This window comes from Bufo gargarizans, chromosome 9 (genome assembly GCF_014858855.1).
Source record: "Bufo gargarizans isolate SCDJY-AF-19 chromosome 9, ASM1485885v1, whole genome shotgun sequence".
NCBI classification, from domain to species: domain Eukaryota; kingdom Metazoa; phylum Chordata; class Amphibia; order Anura; family Bufonidae; genus Bufo; species Bufo gargarizans.
In genome coordinates, this window is record NC_058088.1 from 64638071 (window position 1) to 64659690 (window position 21620).

Here is a 21620-nt window from a genome sequence, read left to right on the forward strand (position 1 = left end):
AGTGAATGGGTCCGCATTTCCGGAGCCGGGCTGCACGTTGTGTGGCTTCATAGAAGTGAATGGGTCCGCAATTCGATTCCGCAAAATTGTGGACGTGTGAATGGGGCCTTAATAAAAAATCAAATTCCTTATAATTAAAGAAGAACTCTGTCTGGAGGACAAATCCCCAGCTGTGCACACATCGGCACTCTGGAAATCTGCACACCCGTGCTTGGGTCCAGCAGCCATCTTCCTCTTTACCCTACAGGGGTTTTCCAAGGCTTAAATACTGATGACCTACGTAGGTCATCAGTACCTGATCGGTGAGGGTCCGACACGCTGTCCGGGAAGGCAGCAGCTCTTACAGTAGTGCCACCTCTCAGCTTTCCCTAGGCCAAGTGACGACATGTCCATCGGTCACATGCACAGCCGCTATACAATGTACTGTGCTTGGTGAGCAGAGAGAAGGCCGCAGTGTTCAAAGGAGCGCCGGTGCCTTCTCAAACAGCTGATCGTGGGGGTCCCCGGTGTCAGACCCCCACAATCAGGTACTGAAGACCTATCCAGAGAAATTTAAGGACAAATGCACACAACTGTATTTTTGGCCCACATCTGAGCCACATTTTATGCAGACCCATTCATTTCTATGGGGCACAAAAAAATGCGGACAGCATATGAATCTCGTTCATTTGCTGTCCGAATTTGTAAGTCCGTTCCTCAAACATGTCCTATTCTTGTTTGCAGTCCGGCCTGGGACAGAAATTCAACCATGGCATTTAAAGGGAGTCTGTCAGCACATTTTCCCCTTTTTAACAGTTCCCATAATTAAAACGGTAACTTTATATGCTTTTGTGGACTTGTAAAACTGCCAAAAACGAACTTTGATGCATATGTAAATGAGGGCTCGCAAGTGCCCAGGGGCGGCGTCCACCGCGCTGGTGCCCAGGCAGCTCTGCCTCTTCGGCTCTTATCCCCGCCCAGCCTCTTCCTCTGCCCGCCCATCTGTTTTCTCTCCCCCTCAGCGAGATCCTGCGCCTACTTCCTTGGGCGGGGCAAGCGCACTGCGATGCCCATTGCTGGTACGGCATCGCAGTAGCTTATGCGCATGCGCCGGCTAACTGCGCAAAAACTGCAGAAAGGAGGCGGTCCATCGGCGCAGGAGAAGATGAGGAAAGCCGAGCGAGCAGCTGTCACTGCAGACACAGAGAGCCAAGAGAGGTAAATTTATCTGTATGATCCGTTAGCCGGCGCATGCGCATGAGCTACTGCAATGCCGTGCCAGCAATGGGCATCGCAGTGCGCATGCCCCGGCCAAGGAAATCAGCGCGCAGGCGCAGGTTCTCACTGAGGGGGAGAGAAAACAGATGGGCGGGCAGAGGAAGACGCTGGGCGGGATTAAGAGCCGAAGAGGCAGAGCTGCCTGGGCACCAGCTCGGTGGACGCCGCCCCTGGGCACTTGCCAGCCCTCATTTACATATGCATCAAAGTTTGTTTTTGGCAGTTTTACAAGTCCACAATAGCATATAAAGGTACCGTTTTAATCATCTGTGTTGCGGCTACAGCGCTATGGGAACTGTTAAAAAGGGATAAGTGGGCTGACAGACTCGCTGAAACTCGGAAAATTTGAATATCGTGCAAAAGTCCATGTATTTCAGTAAAGCAAATTAACAGGAATTGCATTAATGCAGCTTAAAATTAGAATTTTGTGAAAAGGTTCAATATTCTAGGCTCAAAGTGTCACCCTCTAGTCAGCTAATTAATCCATACCCCCTGAGCAAAGGGGACCTCACAATTGTGACTTTAGGGTTTCATAAGCTGTAAGCCATAATCATCCAAATTATAACAAATAAAGGCTTGAAATATCTCACTTTGCTTGTAATGAGTCTCATATGTTAGTTTCACCTTTTAAGTTGCATTACTTAAATAAATGAACTTTGCACAATATTTAAATTTTTTGAGTTTCACCCGTATAGTGCCCAATTAGTAGTAGTACCCATGGTACTGTGCCCAGTAATAATAACAGTACCACCAGTAGAAATAATGCCTCATAGTGCACTTGGTAGAAATAAGTAATAAGGTCCCCTAAACTGTCCCAGTAGTAATAAGGCTCCCTAAAGTGGCCCCAGGAGTAATAAGGCCCCTAAGGGCCTCCAGTAGTAATAAGGCACCATAAAGTGTTCCTAGTAGTAATAAAGCCCCCTAAAGTGTCCGAGTAGTAATATGGCCCTCTGTAATGCCCCTGTAGTTTCAACAGTAGTTATAATGCCCCCTTAATTGTCTCAGTACTTATGTCCCCCTGTAGTGTCCCCAGCAGTTACAATGCCCCATTCTAATGCCCCCAGTAGTTATAATGCTCTCTATAGTGCCTTAGTAGTTATAGTACCCCCAGTAATTTAAATGCCGTCCTGTGTTGCCCCAGTACTTATGTCACCCTGAACTGCACCAAGTATTTATAGTGTCCCCCTAAAATGTCCACAGTAGTTATACTGCCCTCTTGTATTGCCCCCTATATATTGCCCCAATGTGACAGGTAAAAGAAGCAACAAAATACTCACCCACTCCATGCTTCAGTCTGCAAAGTAGACCACAGGGCTCTTCTGCCTTGCAGCATGATTTGCCCGAATCCCGGCGCAGGCAGTCGCTATGAAGTCATTCATCCTCACGGAACTGATGCATCCTGATGTGTTAAATCAAACCGATCCATTTTGGTCCAGTTTTGAGATCCTCTGCCGGATCTCAGAACCGGAAACCAAAGCAGAGATGTGAAAGTAGTCTTAGCTGGGCTGTGGATCCACCGTCCACCTGAGCTTTAAGGGTTTCTACTTGCTAGTAAGGGGGAGTTCACATCCCTGTTTCATATTCCGTTCTTCTGGTCCATCAGAAAAACTAAAGAAAAACAGGATCCTGTAAAAAAAAAACTGATCTTATTGCATCAGTTAGGGTAGGTTCACATCACATTTTATGCTTCCATTTGACGTATATGTTAGAAAAAAAAGGATACAAAAACGCAGCACACCACATTCATGTATCCCGCACAGTCCGGTAACAAAAAAAGTATAATTTTTTTTTTACAATGGAACTCTATCAGTCTGAGGTGTCCGTTTAACGTATACGTTTTTTGTATACATTACACGGATGGTAAAAATGTGATGTGAACCCTGCCTTATGAACAGGATCCATTTTTTTACAGGATTATGTAAGAAAAGGTTCCTGTTGCATCAGTTTGCATCCCTTTGAGCCATTTCGGTCTGAGATCCATTTTTTAGATGGGAAAAAAAGTACTGCATCCAGGACTTCTTTTTCCCATCTAAAAAAATGTGTATACTGTATCTTAGACGGAAATGGCTCCAACAGATGCCAAGTCATGCAATATGATCTGTTTTTTTTTACAGGATCCTGTTTTTTTTTTGTGTTGTGAACACCCCCTAACCAGTGAAGGTGATCTTGTCTGGATATCTGTGTACGGAACCTTGTCTGTCTACCGATTCTGCAGCTTGCTGTCTGCCCCGACCTGGGAACTGTGACCTGGATTACGCTAGTACTCAGTCTTCCCTGACCCTGGAATTACTATTTGGAGTACGCAAGTACTCAGCCTGCCCTGACTATTGGACTGTGTTCAGACTACGCTTTTTACATGAGTCCTTAATGTTTCACTCCGGTGCCTCTGACCCCCTACAACTACACCAGGTCTACTCCAGGAGGCAGCAGCCTGGATGCTTCCTTGCGGCAAAGTCCAGATTCCTGTACAAGGCTTAAATGGTGAGTACCAGGGAACTGCCAGGTCAACGCCCTTAGGTTTAGCCCAAAGCCAAACTGGTTAGTTGGCACAGTGGGTCTACACCCACTGACCATAACAGCTGAGACTCTAGGTATAACGGCAACACCCCTGTTGCTCCTAGAAGTTTATTTGCATATATTAAAACATCATTTTTCTCAGCGATGCGGGCTCATATCAACATGGGACCAACACAAGTGCCTTCAGCTGCCAAGCGTACATGTAACAGGTTAGCTTGGTACTTAAGGACATAGGGCGTACCTGTACGCCCTGTGTAGTTCCGATCACCGCCGCGCGGTGGGCGGGGATCGGAACTGGGTGCCTGCTGAATACAATCAGCAGGCATCCTGGGACAATGCGAGGGGGGTCCTGTGAACCCCCCGTATCGGCGATCACTGCAAACTGCAGGTCAATTCAGACCTGCGGGGATCCGAAACTTCCAAATGACCTAAATTTTAATTTTTAACTTCCCCTATGCAGCCCTCATTGTTATGTGCTGGCGGGATGTGCAGGGGGGGAGGTGCGGGCGGTGCTGGGGGGGGGGGGGGGGGGCGGGCGGGCGCTTGATCATCCCAGCGATCATCCCGCCCTTCCCCTCTCATTTCCAGGATGGCCGAGCGGTTAAACGGCTGTGCTGTGATGTCAGCCGTTTAACCCCTTCCATGCCGTGGTCCATAGGGACCGCTGTATGGCAGGAGTTAACAAGGAGGGATCTCCCTCTCACATCGGGGGCTGCTGTGCCTTTTCAGCTGGCGATTCTTTCAGCTGCTCTGTTGTGGCAGCGAGTGATGGTTACCATACACTATATAGTGTACTGTACTGTATTATACAGACATCAGACCCACTGGATCTTCAAAAACCAAGTGGGTCTGGGTAAAAAAACTGATTAAAAATGTATAAAATAAAATGCACTAAACTTATTAGGTATCGCCGTGTCCGTAATAAAATATAAATAAAAACTATGGCTCTCAGACTATGGAGACACTAAAACATGATTTTTTTTGTTTCAAAAATGAAATAATTGTGTAAAACGTACATAAATAAAAAAGTCAACATATAAGGTATCTGTCACGAGGGTGTCAAGAGCCACGCCTGACTCCGTTGTACCCGGGGTCAGGAGGTCGCAGCGGTTGGCTGCACGCTCTATGTCAGATAGGGAAGTTTCCTTATTGTAGCTTTCTGGGTTTGCTTTACAAACCCTTTTGGCTCACTCAGGGATCCGTAGCTCCTTCTCTCAGCTGTTCCTTGTCCAGCACTCCCAAACCTCCTTATATTCCCCTCTCACACTTCTCTGGTTGCCAGATATAGAGCTTCCTGCCTGGACATCTTTTCTGACCCACTGGAGCTGTGTTGCTGCGTTCTCTGAGTGTTGCCTTGGAACGCTACCCTCCGGATCCCTGTTGGACCTTTGTGGACAATTGTTGCCGTCCACCTGGGTGTTTGTCTGTGTTTGTCTGTCCTCTCCCTGGTGTTTCCCTCTTAGTGCAGTGGTGAGGACTAGCGATCCCACCGGCCCGTTCATTATCTAGGGCTCATTTCAGGGAAAGCCAGGGTTTAGGCACGTGATCGCCGCACGGGTGAGGAACCCGTCTAGGGACGTCAGGGCAGGCAGGTGCCAGCTGCAAGGTGAGTTAGGGGTCACCACCTTTCCCTCTCCCTTGGGCAGGGCGTTCCCTGTTTTCCTCCCTGTGCGTGTTGCCGGTCATTACATTATATCTGGCCCTTATTTTTGTGTAGGTATGGATCCTAGGAAGGTCCAGGCAATTTTGGATTGGGATCTTCCTGAGAACCTCAAAGCACTACAACGGTTCTTGGGCTTCGCGAATTTCTATAGGAAATTCATTAAAAATTATTCGGTGATCGTAAAACCCCTTACTGACATGACTAGGAAGGGGACTGATTTTTCTAAATGGTCTGACGCCGCTAAAGTTGCTTTTTCCTCTCTAAAAGAGAGGTTTACCTCAGCACCTGTACTAGTCCAACCTGATGTCTCTCAGCCTTTTATTGTTGAAGTCGATGCATCAGAGGGGGGAGTGGGGGCTGTGCTGTCTCAGGGTCCGTCTCCTGGCAAATGGCGTCCTTGTGCTTTCTTTTCTAAAAAACTATCTGCAGCAGAACAGAACTACGATATTGGCAATAGGGAACTGTTAGCTATTAAACTTGCGTTTGAGGAGTGGCGTCACTTTTTAGAGGGGGCAGTCCACCCCGTCACTGTGTTTACGGACCACAAAAATCTGCTGTACCTCGAATCAGCTAAGCGTCTCACCCCTAGACAGGCTAGGTGGTCGCTATTTTTTACTAGGTTTAACTTTGTGATTACCTATCGTCCTGGGGTAAAGAATACCAAGGCTGATGCACTATCTCGTTGTTTCCCTGGAGGGGGTAATGTGAGTGATCCGGTACCCATTCTACAAAGAGGAGTAGTTGTCTCTGCGGTACACTCTGCTTTGGAGGGGAAGGTGTTAGAGGCCCAGGGGGACGCCCCGGTCTCTTGCCCCTCAGAGAAATTGTTTGTACCGTTGAACCTACGTCTCGAATTATTAAAGGAACATCATAATTCGGCACTTGCTGGGCACCCGGGTAGTAAAGCAACCTTAGAGCTATTGTCTCGTCGTTTTTGGTGGCCAAGGTTGCGTCAGGATGTATTGGATTTTGTGTCTTCTTGTTCTACCTGTGCGCGCGCAAAAGTTTCACATACACGTCCTGCAGGGTCTCTATTACCACTCGTCATTCCCAATAGACCATGGACACATCTGTCTATGGATTTTATCACTGACTTACCTTTGTCTGCGGGTAAAACAGTGATTTTGGTAGTAGTGGACAGGTTTAGCAAAATGGCACACTTTATTGCGTTACCCGCTCTACCTAATGCTAAAACTCTTGCTCAGGTATTCGTCAGTGAGATCGTGAAGCTTCACGGGGTCCCCTCCGATGTTGTTTCGGATCGGGGAACCCAGTTTATTTCTAAATTTTGGAAAGCTTTTTGTTCCCGTTTGGGGGTTCACTTGTCCTTTTCCTCAGCTTTCCATCCTCAGTCGAATGGACAGACTGAGCGTACCAACCAAAACCTGGAGACATATCTAAGATGTTTTGTGTCTGAAAACCAAGAGTTGTGGTCGTCATATTTACCGTTAGCTGAGTTTGCCATAAATAATCGCCGTCAGGAATCCACTGGCAAGTCACCTTTTCTTGGTGCATATGGTTTTCATCCCCAATTCTGTACTTTCAAAGAGGGGGGGTCTTCTGGGGTTCCCGAAGAGGAACGGTTTTCGTCATCTCTTTCATCAGTATGGCAGAAGGTGCAAGCTAACTTGAAAAATATGGGAGGTAAATACAAATGCATGGCTGATAAGAGACGGTCGCCAGGTCCGGACCTAGGAGTGAATGACTATGTGTGGTTGTCTACTAGGAATATCAAGTTGAAGGTTCCCTCTTGGAAACTGGGTCCTAGGTTTATTGGTCCTTACAAGATTGTAGCCATCATCAACCCCGTGGCTTTTCGCCTGGAGTTACCTCAGACTTTTAAAATCCATAATGTCTTTCATAAGTCGTTACTCAAAAAATATGTTCCACCTCTAGAACCGTCACCGCTGCCACCCCCTCCTGTTGTCGTGGATGGTAGTTTGGAATTTCAGATATCCAAAATTGTTAATTCTCGTCGGGTCCGCCGCTCTCTCCAATATCTGGTGCACTGGAGAGGTTACGGTCCCGAGGAAAGAATGTGGGTTCCTGCGTCTGAGGTAAACGCCGACAGGCTAGTCCGGATTTTTCATGCCTCTCATCCTGAGAGACCTGGTCCTGAGTGTCCGGAGGCCCCTCGTAGAGAGGGGGGTACTGTCACGAGGGTGTCAAGAGCCACGCCTGACTCCGTTGTACCCGGGGTCAGGAGGTCGCAGCGGTTGGCTGCACGCTCTATGTCAGATAGGGAAGTTTCCTTATTGTAGCTTTCTGGGTTTGCTTTACAAACCCTTTTGGCTCACTCAGGGATCCGTAGCTCCTTCTCTCAGCTGTTCCTTGTCCAGCACTCCCAATCCTCCTTATATTCCCCTCTCACACTTCTCTGGTTGCCAGATATAGAGCTTCCTGCCTGGACATCTATTCTGACCCACTGGAGCTGTTTTGCTGCGTTCTCTGAGTGTTGCCTTGGAACGCTACCCCCCGGATCCCTGTTGGACCTTTGTGGACAATTGTTGCCGTCCACCTGGGTGTTTGTCTGTGTTTGTCTGTCCTCTCCCTGGTGTTTCCCTCTTAGTGCAGTGGTGAGGACTAGCGATCCCACCGGCCCGTTCATTATCTAGGGCTCATTTCAGGGAAAGCCAGGGTTTAGGCACGTGATCGCCGCACGGGTGAGGAACCCGTCTAGGGACGTCAGGGCAGGCAGGTGCCAGCTGCAAGGTGAGTTAGGGGTCACCACCTTTCCCTCTCCCTTGGGCAGGGCTTTCCCTGTTTTCCTCCCTGTGCGTGTTGCCGGTCATTACAGTATCACCGCGTTCGTAATAACCTGCTCTATAAAAATACCACATGATCTAATCTGTCAGATTAATGTTGTAAATAACAAAAAATAAAAACTGTGCCAAAACAGCTATTTCTTGTTACCTTGCCTCACAAAAAGTGTTATATAGAGCAACCAAAAATCATATGTACCCTAAAATAATACCAACAAAACTGCCACCCTATCCTGTAGTTTCCAAAATGTAGTCACTTTTTGGGAGTTTCTACTCTAGGGGTGCATCAGGGGGGCTTCAAATGGGACAGTCCAGCAAAATTTGCCTTCCAAAAAGCGTATGGCATTCCTTTCCTTCTACGCCCTGCCGTGTGCCCGTACAACAGTTTTCAACCACATATGGGGTGTTTCTGTAAACTACTGAATCAGGGCCATAAATATTGAGTTTTGTTTGGCTGTTAACCCTTGCTTTGTAACTGGAAAAAAATTATTAAAATGGAAAATCTGCCAAAAAGTGAAATTTTTAAATGTTATCTCTATTTTCCATTAATTTTTGTGGAACACCTAAAGGGTTAACAAAGTTTGTAAAATCAGTTTTGTATACCTTGAGTGGTGTAGTTTCTAAAATGGGGTTCACTTTTTTTAGAGTTTCTACTCTAGGGGTGCATCAGGGGGGCTTCAAATGGGACATGGTGTCAAAAAAACAGTCCAGCAAAATCTGCCTTGCAAAAACCGCATGGCATTCCTTTCCTTCTGCGCCCTGCCATGTGCCCGTATAGCATTTTACGACCACATATGGGGTGTTTCTGTAAACTACAGAATCAGGGCCATAAATATTGAGTTTTGTTTGGCTGTTAACCCTTGCTTTGTTACTGGAAAAAATTGATTAAAATTGAAAATTTGCCATAAAATCTAAATTCAGAAATGTTATCTCCATTTGCCAATAACTCTTGTGGAACACCTAAAGGGTTAACAACGTTTGTAAAATCAGTTTTGAATACCTTGAGGGGTGTAGTTTCTAGAATGGGGTGGTTTCTATTATGTAAGCCTCACAAAGTGACTTCAGACCTGAACTGGGCCTTAAAAAGTGTTTTTTTGAAAATTTCTGAAAAATTTCAAGATTTGCTTCTAAACTTCTAAGCCTTGTAACATCCCCAAAAAATAAAATGGCATTCCCAAAATTATCCAAACATGAAGTAGATATATAGGGAATGTAAAGTAATAACTATTTTTGGAGGTATTACTATGTATTATAGAAGTAGAGAAATTAAGACAAGAAATTTGCTAATTTTTCCAAATTTTTGGTAAATTTGGTATTTTTTTTATAAATAAATAAAAAATAATTTTGACTCCATTTTACCACTGTCATGAAGTACAATATGTGACGAAAAAACTATCCCAGAAGGCCTGGATAAGTAAAAGCATTTTAAAGTTATTCACACATAAAGTGACACTGGTCAGATTTGCAAAAAATGGCCTGGTCCTTAAGGTGAAAATGAGCCCGGTCCTTAAGGGGTTAAGTCATTTTAGTTCTTAGTATAGATACTACATAATTGTACAGTTTTTGGAGCAGTTTTAATGATGTTTTTGAGCCAAAGCCAGGATTGGATTCAAAAGGAAGAGGAAATGTAAAGAATTGACTGATCCTTCCTGCTGGATCCACTTCTGGCTTTGACTCAAAGAACTGAATCAAAAACTACAACTCAAACTGAATCAAAATTGGTATATGTGTATCCAGCCTTAGAAACACAAGGGACACGTGACAATACAATGAGAATGTCTATTGTCTGAAGGAAACTGCAGGCTGCATCAGCCCTCTGTGCCAAAGTCAGTCATTGCTCTATCACAGCCTACTACCAATGTGATCAGACCTCACATGTCTTTACCTACTAAAGCCTCATTCACACCTCAGTGTTTTGGTCAGTGAGTCCCATCAGTGATTGTGAGTCAAAACTAGGACTGGAGCCTCCACAGACATAAGGTATAATGGAAAGATCTGCACCTGTTCTGTGTTTAGAGCCGCACCTGGTTTGGGCTCAAAATCACTAATGGAAATCACTGATCAAACACTGACATGTGAATTAGGCCGAATGCACACGGCCGTCTTCCGCGGCCGAGAGCAGTATGTGGTATGCTCTGAACAGGAATCCAGACCCAGCACGTGTGCATTCGGCCTAAGGCGTAAGGGAAACAACATCTGTAGCTTTCTAAGGTATTATGGCCATACCTGACATTTCAACCTACTGCACCCAATGCAGTCTATGAGGATATACTGTAACGCTATATGATTTCATACAAAAGTATGTGGAGTTTTGGTTCTGTAGAAGTCCGACAAACACATATTGTAAGGGCACATTCACATTCAGTTAAAAAAATAGTTAAAACAGATAAACTGTCATTTTTTCATGGCCATTTTCCATCACTGTGTGCATACATTTTCTACCCATTTTTAACTTCCATTTTGCATCCATACATAAAAAATGGACCTTACAAAATGAATTAACTTATTCTGACTTTTTTTATTATAAACCACAACCTTTGCAGTGCCCCAGTATATATTAAAAAAATGCCCCCCCAAAAAATAGAATCGCTGGAGCGGGAGAGGTTTTATTTATTTATTGCTGATCTGAGGAAGGGGGCTCATCTGCTGGGGCTGATCTGAGGCATTGAAGGTTGATCTGAGGCATTGGGAACTGATCTGAGGCATTGGGACATGATCTGACGTATAGGGGGCTGATCTGAGGCATTGGGGGCTGATCTGAGGCATTGGGGGCTGATCTGAGGTCTCATTGGGGGTCATTCACATTGGGGTCTGAGCTGAGGTCTGACGGTCTTATTAACATTGGGGGTCTGATCGGTGCTGTTAGCTAAGGTTTGATTAACATTGGTGGTCTGATCTGATTTAATTCAAATTTAAAATATTTTTTTCTTATTGTCCTTTTCTAAAACCTAGGTGCGTCTTATGGGCCACTAAACGACTATGTTCACTAAACGACTATGTTCAGTTATCTGAAAGCTAACAGTACATCATGTTATTCTTTTATTTGTTAGTTACTAAAGGCATGCATGCACTTTTTTTGTATGTTGCCTTATAGTTTTAGAAAACATTAGCGTTGCATGCTTTACACATGATCTGTTTTAGCCAATAAGTAAAATAAGGTTAAGCTTTAATGAGTGTTTATAATGTCAGAGAGCAGAGATAAGGAGTCCCTCGGCTCCCCAGATGACAGAAAAGACAGAAAATCCACAGTTTGCTATGAGAGCATCTCAGCTCTGTACACATAAAAGGATTCCATATTTTTAATAAAGACCAATTGAAAAAATGATTTTAGCTCAATGCAATAATAAAATATTGCCCCCAACGGTGTACATTAGTTAGACTTTTTAGATACTGCCAGTACAGCTTTTCAGCAGGCTGTTCCAGCATAGAATGTCGGGAATCACTATTTGTCTGTCCGATTCTCGGCATATTTGCCAGGTTTCGTCTGGATCTCCGCTGGACCCCATTATAGTTAATGGGGCCGGATGGCATTCTGGCAGCATTTGTAAATGCAAATGTAAAATAAGCCTCATATTTTAAGTTTAATGGTGGCCCTAGTGCAGTACCTTCCTTTGGTGCCCCCTTCCTCACTTACAGTACTTATATACAGCATCCAAATTATTACATAGAGCCTAATTATCAACATAATACAGAATGTTGCTTGAATGACAGTATCACTTGGTTATATGCATGAGCCTAGGATTACACCATCTCACAGATAACATCTCTAACACTGTTACACATTTCTTCTCCACTTTGTCTTGAAAATCTTTTCATATTTTGCAGATTAAAGGAATTTCAGTGTAGCGTGAAATTGTAAATCTGCTATACCTAACTATCCATGATTAAAGCTATTATAGCGACAGCTCATGAAATTGTGCTTATAATTGACCATTTCTAAAGTATTTCACCACATTTCATACCCATGGTCACCGAAGTTAAAAATTATCGCTGAACTTACCGATAATTTCTGAAGTGTTAATTTTACAGACGTCCATGTGTCCAGTCTTCTGTCCAATATAACAATGAATTTAATGTCATCTTCTTCTTTACTAGAAGAAATAAAGGAAACACCGCTTCACACTGTAATCGGTTTATACACAAGGCATACTGTATTCAGAAGTCAACTGAAGCCAACTATGAAACGAGAGGCAATGAGGATGCAACCCAAGGTATTTAACCCCTTAATGACCACCCACTGTCTTTTGTTGTCTTCTGTGAGCACTTGTGCTCTATGAATGAACTGTAACTAAAAGGCCTTATCCACGAGCCAAGAATCCCGCAGATAATCGCTAACGAACGCTAATTCGTTAGTGATTATCTGGTGGTATAAAAGTGCTGCCGATTACCTGATGAACGAATGTAACGCTTGTTCATCGAGTAATCGCATCATTTATGCAGACACAAAAATCAACGTTTGCCGGCAGCAAATCGAGAGTGAAATAGAGTGAAATCAAAGAGTGATAGAGTTATTTTATAAGACGGTAATTCCTTAATTTTTTTTTTTTTAAAGTAATAAAAATGTTAACATTTGAAATAAAAAGCTTGCCAAAAATAATAATAAATAAGCGACTATTTTTCATAAAATACATTTTATTACAAATAGTTTACCATATTTTTTGCTTTATAAGATGCACTTTTCCCCCCTAAAAGTGTGTGTGGGGGGGGGGGGGGGGGAATGGCCATGCATCTTATAAAGCGAATACTAGTAAGCTCTATGGAAGCGCTCACTAGTATGTATTAGGTGCATGGAGCAGGTGAAGCGCTGTGAGCGCTGCCGGTACTCACCCTCCTTCTTCTCTGGCCCACGCTGCACTACATGTCCTGACCCCGTACAGCATCAGGAAGTAGTGACCCGACACTGCATGCAGTCAGATGATGCAGCGCGACCCGGAGAAGACAATGGAGTGCGACTAGAGAATTGATCGCCGGACCTAGAGAGGAGCAGCAGAGCAGGAGAGGTAAGTAAAGTTCTTTATTTTATCTCTGAACTGAGGTCTGATGGGGGTCTGACATGGAGTTCTCAAAGGGTCCTGGCACGAAAGTCTGATCTAAGGTCTGATGGGTGTCTGACATGGAGGTCTCATAGGGTTCTGGCATGGAGGTTTCATGGGTGTCTAGACATGGAGGTCTGATGGGGTCTGACATAGAGGTCTGATGGGGTCTGACATGGAGGTCTAATGGCGTCTGACATGGAGGTCTGATGGGGGTCTGACATGGAGGTCTGATGGGGGTCTGACATGGAGGTCTGATGGGGGTCTAATGTGAGTTCCTGATATGGGAGTCTGAACTGAGTTCCTGATTTGGGGGTCTGATTTGAGGATCTGATCTGAGGATTTGATATAAGGTCTGATGGAAAAAATTTTTTTTCTTATTTTCCTCTTCTAAAACCTGGGGTGCATCTTATCATCAGGTGTTTATTATAAAGAGAAAAATGGGGCATGTAAACGCAAAAAAACTACGCTTATTAGGAATCTACGTGACTGAATAACCTGTTAAATTTGTTGTTCAGTTTGTTTTAGTGTGAAATGTGTAGTGTACACAATAAAGTAAAAAAAAAACTATGTCAAAAATAGTTTTTTTTCTATATTTTCCACACAAAAAGTATATAAATTACAAAGCAATTGATATGTTCTCTCAAACAGCACAAACAATTCAATTTTTCTCACATAAAAGTAGGCCTTATATCAATCACGTCAATAAAAAAAGTTGACTCCTTAAACTGAAACAATTATCTGGTGATTAAGGGGTTAAAGGGTTTAAAATTGTCTTTATTTCAGATAGAGCACCACTGGCTGTGTCTGATATTGCAGCTTAGCCTCAAGAATTGCATTGTTGATAAAAGTAGACACCTCTTTCTAATCTCATACAGCCCCTTTTATTATCTGCATAATGATAATATTGAAAGCCCCAATGCAGCCAAAGTCTAATGTCCTTCCTTCTCAAAACTTGGCAACATCTGAACAAATACAAATATTTTCAGATAATAATAATGGCACATAACAATACCAGATACGACCACTAGATGGTGATGAAGAGCAGGACAACTGTTCATTCTAATAGTAAAATATTTTGACTATTTAGAGGCCTTACACTTATAAAACATTTTGAGGGGAAGACTGGCCATAGACCCTACAAGTTTTCCCTGTAGGCCGATGCCCATAGGGCCACCCAATTGGCAATGGTATTTGGTTCTGTGGGATGGTATTCTGTGCTGCACTATGGTATTACAACCAACTTGTATTGGCCCCATCTACTTGTGTTGTCCCGTGTTCTGTCAATTTGTGCCTAACTACAACATTGGGGCCACTGTTAGGTTCTTTCCAGGACCACTTTAAGTTTCCAGCCCGCCCCTGTACATTTTATAATTCAATGCATATTAAATATACACTGACGTAACCAGTGCCTGCCTAGGGGCGGGCGGTCCACCCTGGGTGTCAGGCTGTCAGCTATACAGTGCTGCCTGAGCAGCAGCGCCCGGCCCAATGTCACTGCAAGGAAGGAGAACTGTGATTATCTTAGTAGAAAGGACCTTTGATGACATCATCACCATGTGACCAGTAACATAGCGATATTACTGGTCACATGGCTATGAGGTAATCAAAGGTCCTTTCTCTCTATCAGGAGTGTTGCTGCAGGAGAATTTTGCCATAATTTGTGGAGCTTTTTTTGTGAAGATTACGTCAGTAAAAGGTGACAGGGGCTGTTATGTTAATATACTGTAAGCTACTGTATAGTGTCGGGTGCTGTATACTGTGGGGTGATGTATACTGTGGGGTTCTGTATATTGTGGGGTGCTATACTGCTGTACTGTATACTATGGGGTGCTGTATACTGTGGGGTGCTATATACTGAGGGTGCTGTATATTGTGGCGTGCTATACTGCTCTACTGTATACTGTGGGGTGCTGTACTGCTCTACTGTATACTGTGGGGTGCTGTATACCATGAGGTGCTGTATATTGTGGGGTGCTGTATAGTGTGGGGTGCTGTACTGCTCTACTGTATACTGTGGGGTGCTGTATACTGTGGGGTGCTGTATACTGTATACTATGGGGTGCTGTATACTGTGGGGTGCTGTATATTGTGGGGTGCTATACTGCTCTACTGTATACTATGGGGTGCTGTATACTGTGGGGTGCTAGATACTGAGGGGTGCTATACTGCTCTACTGTATACTGTGGGGTGCTGTATAGTGTGGGTGTGGGGTGCTGTACTGCTCTACTGCAGTGACTCCTTCCACCTGGTCCAGTCATGGTAAGGCATAGTTTGAATGGTTGGCATTGGCTAAGGTGGACGCGTTACTTACATCTGACTATTACCATAAGGTCACACATTTATATTTGTGTCATCTTCGTGATAAAGGGTGTTCATCAGGCGTGGTTCAAAAACGGTTATCGGGCGTCTCCTTCGCATTGCGCCTATTGGGTATACATGACATCACTAAAGATTTTGCCATTTCGTTGATTATAAAAGGCTGGAAAAAGGAATCCCGTCCAGTTGACAAACGGCGACCCATGTCATTTGCTTTACTACGGAGACTTTGTGGCGTCCTTCCTTTTGTTTGGTTTTCCAAATACGAATTGCGACTTTTTTTATGCACATTTGTGCTATGTTTCTTCTGCGCAATGCGTCTCGGAGAATTAGTTGCCCCGTCAGGTATCACCAAGTCTCTGCTACTTGAGGAAGATGTGTGCTTTTTTCCGGATGCAGTAAAGGTACACATTCGTCGTTCGAAAACTGATGTTTATGGGCAAGGCATTTGGCAGTCTTATCTCTGGTATTGATGGCGTATTTTGCCCAGTGCGTGTGGTTCGTTTGTTTTACGCCGTCCGTCCAAGGGCCCATAGTTTCTTAGTTCATGCCGACGGTTCTCCTCTTACCAAATATCAATTTACTACCATCTTCAAACACTGTATCGCTAAGTCAGGTTTGTCCCCGTCAGAATTTGGTACACATTCTTTTCGTATTGGGTGCAGCTATGGTTGCGGATGCAGCAGGTATGACTGGGGCGCAAGATAAGAGACTGGGAGATGGAAATCTGATTGTTTTCACACATATATAAGGCCTGTTTTATTAACCGGTTAACAGTTGTTTGTTTTTTTGGTTTAGGTTTTAGGAGACTGGCGGTGCGGTTGCTTGGTCACTCTTACATTTACTGGGCCGCACAAAGGGCATCATACCGCCCAGGAGGCTTGCAATTGGGTTTCTTGCAAGCGGATGTGTCCTGGAGAGGTCTTCGGGGTCTTAAATGGCTGCAGGTTCTACCGGAAATGGTGACCATAAGTTTGGAATCCCGTGGTCCCACGGTGCTGGTTATCCACTCCGGTGGCAATGATTTATGCGCAGTTCGGATTTAGGAGTTGATTTCCGTTATACGGTCTGACTTTGATTGTTTCCCGGCCTTCTTTAATGACTTGGTTGCAGTTTGGTCCAAAGTAGTTCCCCGTGTGTTGTGGAGCGGAGCAAGGAACAACAGCGGCATCGAGAGGCCACGCCGCTTGCTGAATATGCGGGTGTCTAGACACGTTAGGTCGAAAGGTGGGGTAGTGGTTCGCCACCGTCAGTTGGTGGGAGACAACCGCAACTTAATGCTACGGGAGGGAGTATACCTTAACGATATAGGTCTGGACATATTTATTTCGGGGTTGCAGGATGCCATTGACAGAGCCTCAGTCCTCAGTGACCTCCACAGCACCCGCCCCTTTAACAGTGACCTCCACAGTGCCTACCCATTTAACAGTGACCTCCACAGCGCCCTGCCCCTGTAATGCTAGGGCTACACGACGGCATATGTCGCGTCATATTTTGTCTCAACAACTTTTATACTAATAGGCTATAGTGACGCACTGCGATATGCGACATACTGCGACTGCGACAGTGCCCGCCCTTTTAACAGTGACCTCAACAGTGCTCGACCCTTTAACAGTGACCTTCACAGCGCCCGCCCCTTTAACAGTGACCTCCACAACGCCCTGTCCCTTTAATGCTAGGGCTACATGACGACATGTGTCACCTGACATTTTGTCTCAACAACTTTTATAATGATAGGCTATGATGTGACACTGTGACATGCTGCGACTGCGATACGACAGTTGCAAAAAATCTATCCCAGCAGTGTAGATGTGCCCTTTGTGTCGTGTAGCCCTAGCCTAAAGCTGACCTACAGCAGTGAAGAAAAATGGCTGGGTTGTTATAGAAACCTGGAGTAAAACTGTGTGTTGGGATTTGAAGAGAAAGATTTGTAGACTTTTATTGGCTAATGCAGGTCATTTTTGGGGAATATCTCAGGAACGGTATGTCCTAGAGAGCTGAGACCTGGTGTAAAACCTTCCCGGACACCGGATATACACGTGTGCCAAATTTGGTGAAGATCACTCCAGTATAAGAGATAAGCAATATACTGTATAGCATCTCAGCCAACCTAATTATCAGTCAGTCTACCATGCCAATTGTACAGGGGGTGGGGGACTAGGGGCCCACTTTGCATGGGGCCCACCGGGGGATTCACCTGTTCCCCTGTGGGCCAGTTCGGGCCTGCCCTTAATACCAGTACAAGTATGGTGTATTCAGAAATGAGACCATTTAAATATATGGTAAAAATCCTCATGGTAATGGGCTGAGGTCCTATGTATTCACTCAAGCTACAATTCAAATGAAGATAAAGCCACAATAAGATCCATAAATAGCATTAGCCTGCAGCTAGAAAACGGGGGGAAAAATAAGCGAAAAATAATGGTGATCTATAACGTGACAAAATAAGTTATACCTTTCATTCACTAACTATATATATTCTAGCAGAAGGACCCGGCTTCGCACGGGTATATTTCATCTATTTAATTTAATGTTTCTGTATGTCATTAAAAGATATCGACAGTATCCACTATAACAGTGACATCTACAGTATCCTGCCCCTTTAACAGTGACCTCCACAGCACCCTCCCCTTTAACAGTGACCTCCAAAGCAGCCACCCCTTTATTAGTGACCTCCACAGTACCCAGTTTCGTTAACAGTGATTTCCACAATAACCCGCCCCCTTAACAGTGACCTCTACAAAGCTCTGTTCCATTAAAATGTGACCTCCACAACACCCCGCCCCTTAAAACTGACCTCTACAGCACCCCGCCCCTTAACACTGACCTCCATAGTTCCCTGTTCCCTTAACAGAGACCTCCACAGTGCCCGCCCCTTTAACAGGGACCTCCACAGCATCCCGCCCCCTTAACAGTGACCTCCACAGCAGCCTGTCCCTTTAACAGTGACCTCCACAGCGGCCGCCCCTTCATTAGTGACCTCCACAGTACCCCATCTCCTTAACAGTGATTTCCACAACACCCCAGCCCCTGTGCTGTCTGAGCAAGAGCTGCAGGGAGAAAATCACCCTCCCTTGATCCCCTGCAGCTGACAGAAGTTCATTTTTTTCAATCCCCATCGGCTGCAGAGTGGGAGGGGGCGTGGCTTAGTGGGATCTGGGGGCGGGGTTTTTAAGTCCGTCTTTTGAGGGGGGCCTGAATGGCCACACTACCTGCCCCTGAACTGTGACCTCCACAGCACTCCACTCCCTTAACAGTGTCATCCACAGCGCCCTGCCCGTTTAAAGCTGACCTACAACAGTGAAGAAAAATGGCTGGGTTGTTATGGAAACCTGGTGTAAAACTGTGTGTATATGGAGACTAAGGGCCTGCGAGCTTCTATTGGCTGATAAGGGTCATGTGACCAGGCTTCTCTTGGCTAATGCATATTTTGGGAATATCTCATGCAGGGATGTCCTTTTGAACAGCTCACTCTCAGACAGCAGCACTGTGCTGTCTGAGCATGAGCTGCAGGGAGAAAGTCACCGTCCCTTCCACCCCTGCGCTGGCAGAAGTAGATTTTTAACAAAAAAATTTCAATCCCCATCGGCTGCGGAGTTGGAGGGGGCGTGGCTTAGTGGGTCCTGGGGCGGGGTTTTTAAGACCATCCCTGCCCCTTCAAAGCTGACCTACAGCAGTGAAGAAAAATGGCTGGGTTGCTATGGAAACCTGGTGTAAAACTGTGTGTATGTGGAGACTAAGCAGATGCGGGCTTCTATTGGATGATAAGGGACATGTGACCGTGTGCATGGGAGTTGGGATATGAAGAGAAAGACCTGCAGGCTTCTATTGGCTAATGTAGGTCCTGTGATGTGCCATATTTGCATTTTTTGGGAATATCTCAGTAACGGTATGTGCTAGAGAGCTGTTACCCCCCACAAGATTTCTTTCCAGGTAGCAAGTGATGTGTATACCAAGTTTCGTTGAAATCGATGGTTGTGTTTTTGAGTGATCGCGGAACATACACACATACATACATACGTCCTTCTTTAAATATATATATATATATAGATTGTGACATTTTTTGTTTGGGAAGGCAGGTATTTTCCTCCCAACATGGGCGGCTGGGCTGATTTCCAGCCAGGTGAGATCAAATACTGGACTGGAGTTTAAGTGCCGGTCCGGGTTTTGGAAGCACCTGGCTGTCCTTTAAATAGCCATCTGGGCTCAGCAGCTGGGTCTCTGTTTTGGGATCTGAAGCATGGTGCTGTGCTGGAGGGCTGAGAGCCGCATGAGGGCTGCATGCTGGGAAACAGGCCCCCTAAAGCCTGCTGTGGACTGCCGGGGATAACACGGCTAGCAAGGTGACGTGTCTGTTCTATGGACTTTTCATTGTGTGAATTAACACCAAGACTGTAATGAGTCGTTTTTTCTTTTGCCTTTTGTGTGAATAAACACTGACATTTTGATTTACGAACTTGTTTGCCTCTGTACTGCGTCCGCTTACCCTACCAGAGCAAATCCTCACAAGATGTTAATCAAAGGGGGAGTTGTCCTTTAAGTCCAGGTAAACATCACATCCGTCTTTCTCATATGTAAACTGAAAGACACTTTCATGGACTATATCGAGCAGGCAGCACCATCTAAACATTTACTTTTCAAGGACGATTAATATTATTTCACTCTTTGACCTTTCCATGTAAGTATAAACCCCCTGACATCTAAAGCCGCCATTAGAAAGCTGTGTTTACAAATCAGCTTAGGTCTATCAGAAAAAGCCCTACCTTGGAATGGAGGTTAAATATGTCAGCACGGTCTCCAGTACGTTCTCCGGAACGTCATTGAATGTGGCATGCTCAGGAAGTGTGATGATCCAGTCGTTATCCTTTCCCCGGCCACCTACAAAATGTAAATGGCATATTTTATAGCTATCACATACAGATTTGTAAAACAGCGCCATCTAGAAATTATGAAACATGAAATCTAGCTAAATGTAGTGAAGTTTCATTATACATGTATAAAAAAATATCATTAAAGTGGTTGTTCAGGATGTTGACCTTGATCTCCTATTCTGAGGAAACCCCATACCCCTGCTGATCAGCTGTGTAGTTGTAGCATACATGCCAGAAGTCGGGGCCAGACCACTGAAATTAATGGGAGTAGTGCTGCAGTTACCTTTGGTGCCAGAACTACACATCTGGCCATTCTGTAATCAACAGTAAACAGCTGATAAGCAGAAGTGTGCAGTGACAGACCCCACTGATTTAAAATTGATAGCTTATCCTGAGGCCATCAATATCAAAATCCTGGAAAACCCCTTTAAGAAAAGGAACTGCTGATAGAAATGCTATCTCTTGTTTCCTTCTCTCTGGTGAGATCTTTCATAGTGGGATTTCAATTCATCTGCATCAAGATTTCTGAAGTCGGCTTTTCACAGAGGGAGCTGATGGCACTTATATCTTTTGAGGGCACCAGCGACCTGATGAAGAACAAGGGCTCAGCCACTCTAGAGTTGCTGCCACACTTCTATACCTTGGTGTATATGTATAGTGTGTGTCCATGCACTCCTATCTGGACTCATGTTAATCAGCATAATGATCAAAAAACATTAGTGTTGATCAAGAACCAAAGTGCTTGTGTGCTTGAGTAGAACACTTTGCTGTGCATGGAAGTCAATGGGAGAAACCAAAGCACCCCCTGCTCTGAAGATGGGAAGGTGTCAGGACTCTAGTTCGGCTTAGGAGTCCCTGCTCTGACTCCATATATAGCTATGTTTATATATGGAGTCAGTGCTTGGAGACACCCCAGCGTATTTAAATCTAATTTAGCCTGTATTTCACAAAAGTTTCTGCCTGGATTCAAACTCACAACCTTCTGTATTAGAGGCAAGGCACTTACCACTCAGCTATAATAGCTGCATAGCCAGTTCCTTAAAAAATAAATAAAAAAAAATAAGTTCTACTGTACTGTACTTCTACTGAGACCTATACAGTAGAAGTCTCATATACATTTTTTAGTGACTGGCTATGCAGCTATATAGTGTAGTGGTTAAAGTTCTGGGCTATGATGCAGAAGCTGTGAGTTCAAATC

General features: G+C 44.7%; 1 protein-coding gene across 8 annotated transcripts in view; it reads right to left on the reverse strand.

Annotated features, from left to right (window-relative positions):
* The window catches only part of MCF2 (MCF.2 cell line derived transforming sequence), a 199525-nt gene that overhangs the window by 123228 nt on the left and 54677 nt on the right, over positions 1-21620 (reverse strand). For all 8 annotated transcript variants that reach the window (XR_006386815.1, XM_044268788.1, XM_044268786.1 and 5 more), the window contains 2 exons: positions 20315-20429; positions 12200-12290 (listed from right to left, as the gene is read on the reverse strand). Coding sequence is in view for 7 of the 8 variants with exons in the window: in XM_044268788.1 (XP_044124723.1) it covers positions 12200-12290; positions 20315-20429 (206 nt within the window). In the remaining variant the exon portion in view is untranslated. The remainder of the gene's footprint in view (positions 1-12199; positions 12291-20314; positions 20430-21620) is intronic.